Here is a 15284-nt window from a genome sequence, read left to right on the forward strand (position 1 = left end):
ACGATGGAGATAGCAGCGCTTCCAGGACTATGTCTTGCTTTCACGCACAGCCAGGCAGGCACATGTCATTCGCAAGGAGCCAAATCGGGTGTGTCCGCAGCCCCAGACACAGTTACTCTATTGGCATATGGTGAAAGTTGTTGCTGCGTAACTGGGATTGTTTACAGCAACCATCACCAGAGCGGCGGTCTCCTAACCTTAAGTAGGCGCTCTAGATATAGGCATTTTGTGGCAATTACATAAAGTAAAAGGATTTGCTGATTTCCTTCTGCCAGGGGCATGATCAAGGAAGGGTAAAAAGGTTATGTCTCATCTTAGAAGGTGTTTAGGTGGGACACTATGCATTAAGAAGGAAAATTTTAATCCTACTAGATTTATTCATTAGAGAAAGATGTATTCATAATCCTGCAACGTAATTAAATGAAACAGCTGTAACAAAAGCTGTTAATTTAGGCCTAGGGGGGCTACAGTACGTAAGATATGGATCCATCGGGCCTCATGTTGCAGCAGTATGCGGTCTCAGTCTCCCCCACGGGGGGGGGGGTGACGACGACGACCTCAATGCCCATGGCCCTGATACTTTAGGGGTCACATTCCACAGTTCTTCTGTATTTTTGGGTTTTGCCAAAGAAACTACATTTTTGATGTCACCCCACAAGTTTTCTATTGGATTAAGATCCGGGGATTGGGCTGGCCACTCCATAACGTCAATCTTGTTGGTCTGGAACCAAGATGTTTCACGTTTACTGGTGTGTTTGGGGGTCGCTGTCTTGTTGGAACACCCATTTCAAGGGTATTTCTCCTTCAGCATAAGGCAGCATGACATCTTCAAGTATTCTGATGTATTCAAACTGATCCATGATCCCTGGTATGCGATAAAAAGGCCCAACACCATAGTATGACAAACATCCCCATATCATGATGCTTGTGCCACCATGCTTCACTGTATTCACAGTGTACTGTGGCTTAAATTCAGTGGGGGTCGTTTAACAAACTGTCTCCGGCCACTAGACCCAAAAAGAACACAATCTTCCTTTCATCAGTCCACAAAATGTTGCGCCATATCTCTTAGGGGCAGTCACTGTGCTTTTTGGCAAATTGTAACTTCTTCAGCACGTCTATTTTTGAACAGTGGGACTTTGCAGGGGCTTCTCGCAGATAGCTTGGCTTCACATAGGGGTCTTCTAATTGTAACAGAACTCACAGGTAACTTTAGAGCTTCTTTGATCTTCCTGGAGCTGATTGTTGGCTGAGTCCTTGCCATTTTGGCTATTCTATCCATTCGAAAGATAGTTTTTCGCTTTCTTCCACGTCTTTCAGGTTTTGGTTGCCATTTTAAAGCATTTGCGATCATTTTAGCTTAGCAGCCTATCATTTTATGCACTTCTTTATATGTTTTCCCCTCTTCAATCAAGGTACGCTGTTCTTCTGAGCAAAATGGGTCATTCCTGACATTGTTGAGAAGTTCAGAGAGAAATGCACTGTAACCAGCATGGACAACATTTGCTTCCTTCTTTCCTTAAATAAGGGCAATAATTGCCACCTGTTTTTCAAAGAATGAATTACCTCACTCATTGAACTCCACATGCCCCTTTAAATTAGTGGCATGCATGTCATGACTGTTGGGTCTGTTTGATTTCTATTACTCTACTACACCTGCTAGTAAATTATTTGTCATGTAAAAATATCACTTCTACCAAAAACAGTGATTGATTCATCACAAATGGACCCCTACTGACGCGACTGAAATGAAAGTTTCGGGGACTTTTAAGCATGGGCATTATAATTTATTTATTTTTTCAAATACGTTCATATTAGTACAAAGCTATGATTTATACCACCCCTCTTTACTGTCTTGCCATGCCCCAGGCCTGTTTCAAAAGCTATTCAAAGATTTCTACACTTCAATAATAAATGCCCACCCCCAAGCGACCCCAATTATGACAGACTCTTTAAAATTAAGCCAGTGGTTGACCACTACAATTGCAAAGTTGGTCAAGTATTTACCCCCCAAAAATGCCTCTCAGTGGATGAATCATTGGTCCACTTCAATGGCCGATTACATTTCCGCCAGGACCTGCCCAATAAAAGGGCTAGGTATGGCGTGAAGTTGTATAATGCCTGTGAAAGTGTATCCGGGTATACATTGCGCTTCCGTATTTAAGAGGGAAAAGATTGAAAAATGGAGCCATCCGATTGTCCCCCGGTTCTGGGTATAAGTGGGAAGATAGTATGGGATTTAGTCCACCCCCTTTTGGACCACGGATACCATCTATATTTGGACAACTTTTACAATAGTTTAGTAACATGTGCCTTGCTGCCAGAGGCATAGGCACATGTGGCACAATTAAATGAAATCAAAAAGGGCTCCCTAAATGGTTTATAGACCAGACAGTGCGTCACGGGGAAAGCAGCGCCGTTTGCTCGGAAAATTTGATGTTGCTAAAATACAAGGACAAACGGGATGTTCTTGTGTTAACTACCATCCATGCAAATCAGTCCACCCCAGTCCCAGGAACCACAGAGCAGAACACCAAGCCTGTGAATACAGGATTACAACCAGTTCATAAGCGTAGTGGCTCTTTCAGACCAGGTACTACAGCCCTACAGTGCCTTAAGAAAATCTAAAGGTGTGGTACAAAAAATAATTGTTGTGTACCTCACCCAAGTGTCACTATATAATGCCTTTGTCATCCATAGAACAGCAGGTAATGGGGGGGACCTTCTTGGAATTTCAGGAAAAAAATTAATAAAAAATAGATTTTTGGCATTCAGGAAGGAGAAGGTAGCATTTCAGTCAGCAGTGCTTCTGGGGTCTCAAGAATAATACATGGGCATTTCCCTGGAGTACTCCCCCCCCCCCCCAAAAAAAAAAAAAAAAAAAAAAAGGCGACCCCAAAAAAGGTATTGAGTTTGCTCGGTTAGAGGGATTAGGAAAGACACCACTCACTACCGTCAGAGGTGCCCCTCTAAACCGAGCCTCTGCATTGGAGAGTGCTTTCAAGTTTATCACACCTCCACTGATCTCCATAAAGTCCATTTCATTTATTTCTTATTTAATCAATGGGAAGACATTTTCAGTTTAGCATTTTTCCATTTGGTAATCCAATAATGGCTCCATCCCCCCAAATAAATAAATAAAAACCTTAAAAATTTCCATTAGGCCTTATTCGCACAGTCAATGTTTGGTCAGTTATTTTCATCATTGATTTTGAGCCAAAACCAAGTGCTGGTCCAAAACACAGAACAGGTGCAGATCTTTTCCTTCTACCTTAGGCTCCATTCACACGTCCGCAAAATGGGTCCGCATCCTTTCCGCAATTTTGCGGAAAGGGTGCGGACCCATTCTTTCTCTATGGGGACGAAATGTGCTGTCCGCATCCACATTTGCGGATCCGCACTTCCGCATCCGTGCTTCCGTTTCCGCAAAAAAATAGAACATGTCCTATTCTTGTCCGCAATTGCGGACAAGAACAGGCATATTCTATTATGTCGGCAATGTGCGGTCCGCAAAATGCAGAAAGCACATTGCCGCTTTCCGTGTTTTGCGGATCCGTGTCTCCGTGTATCCGCAAAACACATTGCGGACGTGTGAATACAGCCTTATGTCTGTGTAGGATCCACTCCTGGTTTTGGCTCACAATCACTGATGGAAATCACTGACCAAACACCGACTGTGTGAATGAAGCCTTATACCCCTAGATGAATACATTGAATGGGGCATTTCTTCAATTTCCTTTTATGTTCTGGCACCCCTAGAGCCTAGTTTTTGCGGTTTTCACTGTCGGGGTGCCTTTAGGGTGTCTTCAAATGCAACATGGTGCCTGAAAATTATTCCAGCAAAATCTGCCCTCTAAAATCCACACAGTGTTCCTTCCATTCTGAGCCCTGCTGTGCGCCCATACAGCAGGCTATAAAGCACATATCAGGTGTTTCCTGAATGGGGAGAAAATGGGGAACACATACTGGGGGCCATTTTCTCCTTTAACCCCTTCTGGAAAAAAAAATGGGGTCTGCTAGTAATTTATTTATATTTTTTTTTCACAAATGTGTGCTTTGAAATCTTTTAACAAGTGTTTCTGCCGTCTGCGAGACACCCGTTTGCTAAAAACTACCCTTTCTACCACTTAAAATGTTTGTTCGCTCTTTCCGAAATGGGGTCACTTCTTGGGGATTTAAATTTCTGGGGAGCTCAGGAATCTTTTAAATGCGACATGGCACCTAAAATCAATGTCTGCCAATTCAGGTAATTCAAATACATATTTTGCTGTTTGACTCTAGAGCCCTGCTGTGCGCCCATACATAATTTTTTGAGCACATATGAGGTGTTTCAGTATTCAGTGGCAAATGGTTAACAAAATATGGGGTGCTGTTACCCCTTGTGAAAGTGAAAAATGTGGGTGTAAAGCAATTTTTTCCTGGAATTTTTTTTAATTTTTCCATTTAACAGCCAAGTGTTTCCTAATTCTGTGAAACGCCTGATGGGTCAAAGTGCTCAATACACACCCTAAAATATTCCTTGAGGGGTGTAGTTTCCGGAATGGGATCACTTTTTGGGGAGTTTCGACTGTAGGGCCACCTCAGGGTGATTTCATATGCTACATAGCTCCCAATTACCATTCCAGCTAAATCCACTCTCCAAAAGCCATATGGTGCTTCTTCCACTCTAAAGCCTGCTGTGCGCCCATACATCAGTTTTTGAGCACACATGGGGTGTTACCGTATTCAAGGGGAAATGGGTAACAAAATGTGAGTGCCTCAACCTGGAATTAACATGGATTGTTTGAGGATTTGCATCATTTAATTTACAGAACATGCCTACAACGTTGAAGATGTTTTTTTTATTTATTGTGAAGCAAACAAATAGGACAAAATAACAGTGCATAACTATTCACCCCCTAAAGTCAATACTTTGTAGAGCCACCTTTTACGGCAATCACTGCTCCAAGTCGCTTTGAATACCTCTCTATGAGCTTGCCACATCTTACCACTGGGATTTTTGTCCATTCCTCCTTGCAAAACTGCTCCAGCTCCTTCAAGTTGGATGGTTTGCGCATGTGAACAGCGATCTTTAAGTCTGACCACATATTATCGGATTGAGATCTGGGCTTTGACTAGGCCATTCTAACACATTTACATGTTTCCCCTTAAACCACTCAAGTGTTTCTTTAGCAGTGTGTTTAGGGTCATTGTCCTGCTGGAAGGTGAACCTCCGTCCTAGCCTCAAATCAGGCACAGAGTGGTACAGGTTTTGCTCAAGAATATCCCTGTATTTTGCACCATCCATCTTTCCCTCAACTCTGACCAGTTTCCCAGTCCCGGCTGCTAAAAAACATCCCCACAGCATGATGCTGCCACCACCATGTTTCACTGTGGGGATGGTGTTCTTTGGGTGATGTGATGTGTTGTATTTGTGCCAGACATAGCGTTTTCTTTGATGGCTGAAAAGTTACCTTGGGTCTCTGTGCTGCCTCTCTGATTAATGCCCTCCTTGCCCGATCCGTAAGTTTTGGTTGGCGGCCGTCTCTTGGCAGGTTTGGTTATGATAGATTTGATGGTGCTCCTGGGCATCATCAAAGATTTGTATATTTTTTTATAACCTAACCCTGACTTGTACTTCTAAACAACATTGTCCCTTACTTGTTTGGAGAGTTCCTTTGTTTTCATGCCAGTGTTTGGTTAGTGATGTATCTTGCTTAGGTGTTACAGCCTCTGGGGCCTTTCAAAAAAGGTGTGCATATGTAATGACAGATCATGTGACACTTAGATTGCACATAGGTGGACACCATTTCAGTAATTATGTGACTTCTGAAGGTAATTGGTTGCACCAGAGCTTTTTATGGGCTTCCTAACAAAGGGGGTGAATGCATACGCACATGCCAATTTTCTGTTTTCTATTTCTAAACAATAGTTTTATTTATATATTTTTCTCATTTCACTTCACCAACAGACTATTGTGTTCTGATCCATTACATAAAATTCAGATTAACAAAACATTAAACTTAAGGCTGTAATGTAAAAAAAAAAAAAAAAAAAACACCACATGAAAAAAGATCAAGGGGGTGAATACTTTTGCAAGGCACTGTAAATCCACTCTCCAAAAGCCATATGGAAGCCTGCTGTGCACCCATACATCAGCTTTTGAGCAAACATGGGGTGTTTATGTAAACTTCAGATTCAGGGTAATAGATTGAGTTTTGTTTGGCTGTTTACCATTGATGTATTGCAGAAATTTTTTTTTTGATAAAAATGAAAAATCTGCTGAAAAAAAAAAATGTCACATTTTGAAATTTCATTCCCATTTTCCTTTAATTCTCGTAGGGCACCTAAAGGGTTAACAACGTTTGTAAAATCAGTTTTGAATAGCTTGAGGGGTGTTGTTTCTAAAATGTAAGCCCCAGAGAGTGACTTCATAACTGAACTGGTCCTAAAAAAATTAGGTATTGGAAATTTTCTTAAAATTTTTTAAGATTTGCTTCTAAACTTCTAAGCCTTCTAACATCCCAAAAAAAATTAATATACATTTTCAAAATGATCCAAACATAAAGTAGACATATGGGGAATGTAAAGTAATAATTATTTTGGGAGGTATTACTATCAATTATAAAAGTGGAGAAATAGAAATTTTCTAATTTGCTAATTTTTCCAAATGTTTGGAAAATGTTATTTATAAATAAAAATGAAATATTTTGACTCCATTTTACCTCTGTCATGAAGTACAATATGTAACGAGAAAACAATCTCAGAATGGCTTGGATAAGTAAAAGCATTTTAAAGTTATTGCCACATAAAAGGACACGTCAGATTTTCAAAAAAATGGCCTGGTCTGTAAGGTGAAAAATGGCTGCGTCCTGAAGGGGTTAATCATGTTAATGCTCCATGTCTCTGCTGTCCAGAATGGGGCTTGGCTCTCTTTCACGCAGCGGATTACCCGCACGGCATCCACTCGTGTGAAACAGCCCAATTCTTCATTGCGGACATGCTGTTTGCAGGCCGCAATACGGGCCCGGCCGGCACATGTTAGTGTGCACGAGCTCTAAAGCCCATGCACAAAAAAATTCCACGTACAATTTGCCAGTGCCCATGCTGAAAAAAAAAATTAAGACTGGGATGAAGAAATCTGGAGTGGGGACCAAGATAAAATATTTTTGAAACTGATGGCTTCAAAAACTGTATGGTGTTGTAAAGGTGAGGAGTACAAAGAAAAATGCATGGTGTCTACAGTGGAACATGGTGGTGGCAGTGTCCTTATATGGGGCTACACAAGTGCTGCTGCTGTCGGGGAGATGAAATTTATTGATAGTATCATGAATTCACAGATGTACTGCTCTATTATGAAAGAGAATATGCTATTATTACTCTAAGCCCTTGGTTGTTGTGCACTTTTCCAACATGACAATGATCCAAAACACACATCTAAGGCCTCTGCTGTATTTCTGAAGCAGAACAGGGTGAAAGTGAATCAGTCCCAATCGAACATGTATGCGGAATTCTGAAGAGACAAGTTGAGCACCACTCTCCATCCAGCATCCAGGCTCTAAGGGGTCGTTCTTGAAGAATGGAAAAAGGCAGTTGTTGCAATATGTCGCCAACTTGTTCATTTCATGCCTAGAAGACTTGGTGCTCTTCTTAAAAATCATGGAGGTTATACAAAATTACTAGATGCAGTAGTTTTCAATGTGGGGTGTATTCATTTTTGCATCAACCAATTAGAATAAAACTGAAGATTTTGAAATCACAGTTACATTCTTAACCTCCCAAAGTTATGGGTTAACAACAAATGTTCTATGAAACCCAGTCTTTTGGGTAATTTGGGAAATGTTTGTGTTCAGTGAGATATTTATTAAAATATGACTTTTAAAAGGGGGTGTACTAATTTATGTCGGACATGATGAACTCCAGCAGGCCGTTCCTCTGGTGGAACAGACTGCTGGAAGGTTTTAACGCTAGTATGAAACTAGCCTGACATAGAAAGTACTGAATTAAAACAAAAGAAACCCCTCTGGGGAATTGGGTTTATATGTTAATTAAAAGAGTGATGGCATAGCACTATGTACCCCACCAATGAGAGTGAGGGGGTCACAGCGATGATTTAACAATGCTAATGATACATCTACCAGACAGACAACCACTTTCACTGAAGAGATAGAGGGGAGTGGATCGCCTGTCATAATGTGTAACTGTATTAGGTAATGTCTACCAGGGAAATGAGACCCTGTTGAATGCCTAGTGAGCACCCGATTCCATAAAGCCACTTTGCTCCAGACGTTGTCTGTCTGGGTAAAGAAACAGGTTTAATGCATTTTGCCTGCTTATACAGAAGTTCATTTCCCACAGGAATGCACTGTATACACAGATCAAAAAGTATTGGGCACATTTAATATAGTTGTTTATTAACACAAAGTAATTTCTGTCTTAGAAACACTCTACATTTCCCAAACACAATCAATCGCACTTGATCGCGACCTTTATTGTTTTTCCCATTCACCAGTAAAACACATTGATTAAAACTAAGTTGATAAAGCTATAAGAATGTTATAGTACATTTTACTACCCTTTTAATAAATGGGGCCATAAACATAAGTAAATGGTGTCTAGCTGACTAAATTAACTATCCCTTTTTTCTGACATCTCTCACTACATAACAGAAACAGCTTAGTTACCAAAGTACTAAAATCCTTACTCGGTAATGCCAATCTGCTGCATAATGCAGATAGAACAATGCTGGTGGACTCTACTGAAATCGGGAAAACACTATGGGGAGATTGATCAAGAGTAGACCAATGTTTTCTACGCTGGTCCTAATATCTCCTGCACCACCGGAGGATGAACTTAAATTAAGATGAAGCAACTCCTCGTCAAAAATTAGGGCATCCTCTGAAGTCTGTGCGACTGGAAAGGAAATCTATACCAGTTTGTAGAAAACTGGTGTAAAACGATGCTAGATCTGCCAGGGTCAATGGTTCGGGCAACGTAGAAACAACCCAGGGCTTGTGACTTTTTAAGCTAGTTTTCTAGCTAAATCTCCCCCTAAAGTCTCATGCACACGGCGGTTGCCCGACCGTGCCCATATTGCGGCCTGCAAACAGTGGGTCCGCAATATATGGGCCCCAGCAGTTTGTACATAGCATCACAGATTCAGACTCATTCACTTGACATTTTGACAAATTTTTCTGTGGTGGATCTTTTTTTTCCCTGGATTGATTTCCCCTTAGATGTGGGAAGCTTCCATCAGAATTGAAAATACAATTAAAGGGAACCTGTCACCATGAAAATGCAATGTAAGCTACAAGCAATAGGTTATAGAGCAAGAGAAGCTGAGCAGATTGATGTATAGTTTTGTGAGAAAAGTTTCAGTAAAACATTTAAAATCCTACTCATTCTGGGCTTTGATGTCAAGGAGGTCCCATTGGTGATTGACAGCCTATATACACGGTCATAAAGGGAAGGCTGTCAATCATTGAGAGGCCTTTCTCCTTGACTTTATAGCCAACAAACTGCAGGAATTTAAATGAATAAAATACAACTTTTACTAAATCTTTTCTGGTATGTTTACGAAGGATACATGCAAATACTGGAAACGTGTATATTTAAGTTGTAATTTATAAAAGCAAAATAATAAAAAAAATAAAAATAGACAGGTGCCTTCCTATATAGGATAGGTAATCAATTGTCAGTTACTGCTGTTGTAAGTGGAAGATGTTATATGAAGGGTAATCCTCATGGTAAGGCTCCATTCACACATCTGTATGTGTTTTGCGGACCGCACATCGCTGGCACTATAATAGAAAATGTCAAATCTTATCCGCAATTGCGGACAAGAATAGGACATGTTCTATTTTTTTCGGGAACGGAATTGCAGACCTGGAAGCGCGGATCCGCATTGGATTCTTGTTTCTTGCAATACGCAAGAAAGCTCAGTCCTCATATCATGAGAAGGAATTCTTTACATTTAAAGCGACATGTAAAAGCTCCAGTGTGTAATGGCGCAAAGGTTACTAAACACTACAATTTTCTATTAACATTTGGTGGGGTTTGCAGAATTTTCTGCAACAAGAGAAAAGCACTGGACCCTATAAAGTCACAAGTATGCACGTAAATGCATAGTAATATAATTCATGTCCAATTAGATTTTACTACATACAAATGAATAATGCATTTGTAAATATGAGTATGCAATATCACTGGGGCATAGCTTTTGCACTGTAATCCAGGAGCTTATGGTATGCGTTAGGTTCAAGGCCAATAGCCCACGCGGCTACTTGAAGTCTATACAAACAGGTTCACAATATGTCCATATGAGTAGTGGTGTCGGAACATAACGCAATGACACCCACATATGCCCATTGCTGGAAATACTCCTACAGTAGGTTCAGAGGCTGCCGTATATGGGATGCTATGGAAAGTGTCAGCACAGTGACATCAAATGTGGAGAGTGCTGTAACTCTTACTATAAGGAAAGCAAAAAATAGTCTCCAGTTTGACTTTTGAAATACTGAGTAATGTTTTACCATCTGCTATTTTTAAGCTGAGGCAGGAATGAGCATATGGGTGTGCTTTTCTCCAGCAGATGCGGTCTACTTAGAAGTTATAATAATAGTCTTTCTGTAAAATAAATCATTTACATTCAAAACCTGGCTAGTTACAGCATTTGTGCTCCGGCTCTGCAGCCTGTAATTTCCAACCTCTGAATGGCATTAATATTTTATGGCAAGTTTACAGAAGGCAATCTCACTCAGAAGAGCTTTTATTTCTTGTGTATTACCAAAATGGAAGTGATTGAGCAGACTTTTTTCCCACTTTTAGCAACTGCGGTTATAAATGATTAAGCACAGCCTGATTTACAATAATGTAGACAAGAGCAAACCTGGACGACTAGAATCGTATATGATGGGAATCCATCACAAGCGGCAGGGGCGGACTGGGAACTTAAAGTGGCCCTGGAAAAATAAAATAAAATAAAAAGTAGCCCCATGTTGTAGGCAGGTCCAAATTGACAGAGGGTGGGGCAACAGAAGTAGGCGAGGGCAGTAATACCATAGTGCAGAACAAAATACGGCCCAAGAAGAACCAATTAGCAAAGTGCAGCACAATATACTGCCGCCCGTGCCACAGTAAAAAACTATAATCCCAAGGATGGCAATGCAGTTAAATTCAGGAGGGCACCTTCGGCTGCTAGCCAATTGCTTAAGTGTCTGATTAATTCATGCTGTTAGAATCAGATCTTTGTGCATCAGGCTGGAGGCTATGAAGAGGGTGTAGGTGGCCCCCTGAGCATCATCCCACTGGAAAATTCTCCTGTGTGGTCTATGGCCAGTCCACCCATAATGAGCGGGCTCTGTGCAAATCTAGTATACTTCCAAGCCCTGAAAACAGGGGTTAAAGAAGGATTATGAACTGGCTTCTATGGATATTGAACACTTCTGTAACACTACGGGAGACGCTCAAGTCATGGTGCAACAAGTGGGTTACTGTGACTTTTCTGCTACTACATTATAATTTCAGAAGGAACACTGGAAGTCATACCATAAGTCCATGGTTTTCCATTACTTCACATATGAAAGAAGTCAGAACCATAGCTATGTCTCAACCTCATATTCATGTAGCATGGCTTCAGCGTGTTCTGCAATTTGTCTCCATGACCTTGTGAACATTCCAAAACTGGATACTTTAAAAGCAATTTAATAGACATGAATGGGGAATTACATTTCTTACCAGTTACTTGTCTAACCACTGAATACATAAATATACATACACACAGTAAATTCAGAATTATCCACAATCTTTATATAAAAAAATAAAAATAATAATAAATAAATAGAGATGTCTCACATTAACCCCTTAAGGACCTCCGCTGTATATGTACGGCGGAAGTCCAGTCCCCAAACATGGCGCCCGCTCCCCCGTGCAGCAGGCACCAATGCTACCGGGTTTCTGCTATTTTAAATAGCAGAGACCCGCGGCACATGTATGCGATCAGCCATAAGGCTAATCGCATACATTTTTCCCCTTCAGATGCCGTGGTCATAATGTGACCACGGCATTTTCGCAGTCCGGAAGCGGAAGCTGCGTGCTTGCGCTCTGGTAACAGCGTTCCCTGACTGAGATCAGGGAACCTGTTTATCTCTGAAATAGCCTGAAGCCTGCTTGAGCTTAAATGAAGACTATACCAATACAGGCCACTAGGTGGCATCATTGTATTGATATAGTGCAAATTAAGTCTTCAATGATAGCTATTTAGCCATCAATTAACACAATGGGCAATCTAATGAGTGCCAGTTATGGTCACCCAAGGTGACTTAAAAAAAGTAAAATAAAAAAGTAAAAAAAAAAGTTTTTACAAAGAAAAAAATATAAAAAAATAAAGTTCAAATCACCACCCTTTCCTAAAAATAAAAATACTTAACCAATAAATGGAAAAAAAAAAAATATCATGCCCATACAATTAAAATATTAATAGCATACGGCAAAAGGCGTAACAGGAAACAAAATAAAAAACGGCCAATTTGCAATTTTTTGTCACTTCAATTAGCCAATAATTTTTTTAATAAAAAGTAAATCAAAAAGTCGCACACACTTCAAATTGGTATCACTGAAAAGAACATATCCCGCAAAAAATAAGCCCTCACACAGCCCAATACACATAACTACAAAAAAGTTATAGGGGTCGGAATATGGTTATAAAATATATTTTTTTTCCTCAAAAGGTTAATTTTTTTTTTCAATATTAAAGAAAAATTATACAAGTGTGGTAACTGTACTGACCTGGAGAATGAAGATAACAGGTCAATTTTACCACAGTGTACAGTGTAAAAAAAATTAAAATAACCTCAGAATGGCGTTTTTTCCCAATTCTACCCTATTTGGATTTTCTTTTCCGCTTCCTACTACATGGTATGCAATCGTAAGTCATGGCATTAGAAAGTACAACTCGCCCCACAAAAAATAAGCCCTCATAAGGCTATGTGGATGGAAAAATAAAAGTAGGACTATGGGAAGGCGGGGAGTGAAAAACGAAAACGCAAAAAATGGAAAATCTCAGGGTCCTTAAGTGGTTAAAGAAGGGTAGCCTTTTTATTAATGTAATCCATGTATAGTGATGACACAGTCTGCAGTGCAGAACATAAATTGTCGTCACTCACATTAGTCCCTGTCGGAGGACCCAGAGAAAATCTAGGCAAACGCCAGCAGAAAATACAAACTCTGTGCAAGTGTTTCTGCTGGTTAGATTTGAATCCAGTCTGCAGACCTGCAAGGCAAGAGTGCTAAGCACTGAGCCACCATGCTTCCCCAATAAAATAATTCACATATGGCTTAAAATAGTATTCCGCCCTAAAATAATTTTTCACCTAAACACTGCAGTACACCTAAAGATTTCCAAACCCTTGGTTCTCGTTCCCTTCAGCTGCAAAACCTAGTTTCTTTATTCTAGCACAGACAAAAGACATGGATTGCACCTCCACATGCTATGCATTGATCTACTGCTTCTCAGAATAACTTATAAACTGTACAAGAGGCACACTGTATACTTTATTTTTTAATCAAAATGCATAAACCCATCCCTGTCAAGGTGACCTCTTATGGGCGGGATCCCTACTCTAAATTGGCCAAAAGGCCAGCCTAGATGGTGTAGTCCAGTGGCATGGAAGGGTTGGCCTGACAGCAGGGGTGTTGCGGCAATGGTGGTGGTCGCCATGTGGCTCTGCGCCAATTTAAAGTAGAGAAAAGGTCACCTTGACGTGGTGAGTGGACTTGCGCATTTTGATTAAAAAGTATACAAAGTACCCCTTGAATAGTTTATAAATTATGCTTTAAAGGGTAACTGTCATATATTTTATTTTTTGCTAGTTTATTACAGCTAGGCATGTATACCCGAGTTAGTCTGTCAAGGATTGTCAAAGATCTGTAATTACCTTATAATAACAGCTTTCATTAATGTCCTCTGTCCCTGTCCACTGCTCCCTTAAAAGACAGTTGCTATGGCTTGTCTGTCTCCAGCTAAGACAGGAAGACGGAGGGGGCGGTCCTTCACACTGCATGCCTGCATTAGGCTTCAGAGTGAGGAGGCGTGTCTCTCAGTAATCCAATTTGATTGGCTGGCAGGGAGCTTCTGGCTACTGCAAGTGTGTATGGGAAGTGAGGGGAAAGCAGTTTTGGCCTCAGAGAACTGGCAGAGGAGCCATCTTTAGAAGGTCCTCTTATTGTAAATGTTTAAACAGACGTAAATAAGGGAAAACTCAAGGAAAACAATGGTATATGAAGAAACCAAAGATTGCTTTATGCATAATGCTGCTGCAGCAGTAACATTTGCTAAAATTGATTTTTTGATGAAAACATGACAGTTAGTCTTTAAAGAAATAGATCAATGCCTAGCGTGTGGATGTGCAAGGCATACTTTATGTCAGAAAAAAACTAATTTCGCATTGGTCAAACATGTGCCCTGTCTATTCAAAATCTATGCCCCATTCTGTTGATCTGTTGGTGTCTAGGGCCAGACTGCTACCTACAGTATCATTCACCACTGGATAGGTTAAAAAAAATGCTTTTGACCAAAGTACCCCTACAAAAAACATTTGTCTTATTAGTCAAAGGAGCTCTTTTTTGCTTTTTTGGATAGGTGGTCAATCATAAGCACTCAATCTATACAGAAAAGCATGCGTGTTGCAAAAAACACCTAAATGTCTCACTGGCATTTCACAGAAATTAACTTGTCAGAAAACACTTTACTATGAGAAAATACATTAAATGCCAGTGGGTGATAGGTGCACATATAATCTAGAATACAGTTAATATAATGACAATGTTAATGTGACCACGCTGTTTTATTGCTAAATACATTTTGCTAAAAGTTACCTTTATCTGGATGATTTAAAATCATAATTTTCCGATGTGCCATGCGGATCTTGGATTTGCTAGCAGATGGACTGTAAAAGTAAAGTTTTGCAATAAACTGCATCAACTACTGAGTGTAAATTAAATTTTACATCCCTACGTTCCAAATGAAGCAGGACTTTTGCCATCTTGTGGGTGAGATCTAGAACTGCACAAGCTATTTAAACATATCTATTAGGAAACTTGTCTGCTCTGTACTATTAATTAGCTGAATCAGTAATTGTTCTGCTACAGATTAATACAATTCTGTCCAGATGAAGGGAAAGGGATATTTGAAACTTTGAATATGAAGGACAAATTGCTGCCTTATCCACTCAGACTCAATAGAACGTATGCATTACATTTCACATTTTGACAACCTATTTCATACAAAATCTAATTGTTATGATCAT

The 15284-nt window shown here is 40.1% G+C and overlaps 1 protein-coding gene across 1 annotated transcript in view; it reads right to left on the reverse strand.

The window, feature by feature from the left end:
• The window catches only part of DNAJC15 (DnaJ heat shock protein family (Hsp40) member C15), a 59745-nt gene that overhangs the window by 9137 nt on the left and 35324 nt on the right, over positions 1-15284 (reverse strand). The window contains exon 5 of the mRNA XM_044286982.1: positions 14854-14924. Coding sequence (XP_044142917.1) covers positions 14854-14924 — 71 coding nt within the window. The remainder of the gene's footprint in view (positions 1-14853; positions 14925-15284) is intronic.

The sequence above is a fragment of the Bufo gargarizans genome, chromosome 3, assembly GCF_014858855.1.
Source record: "Bufo gargarizans isolate SCDJY-AF-19 chromosome 3, ASM1485885v1, whole genome shotgun sequence".
In the NCBI taxonomy this organism is placed as follows: Eukaryota; Metazoa; Chordata; class Amphibia; order Anura; family Bufonidae; genus Bufo; species Bufo gargarizans.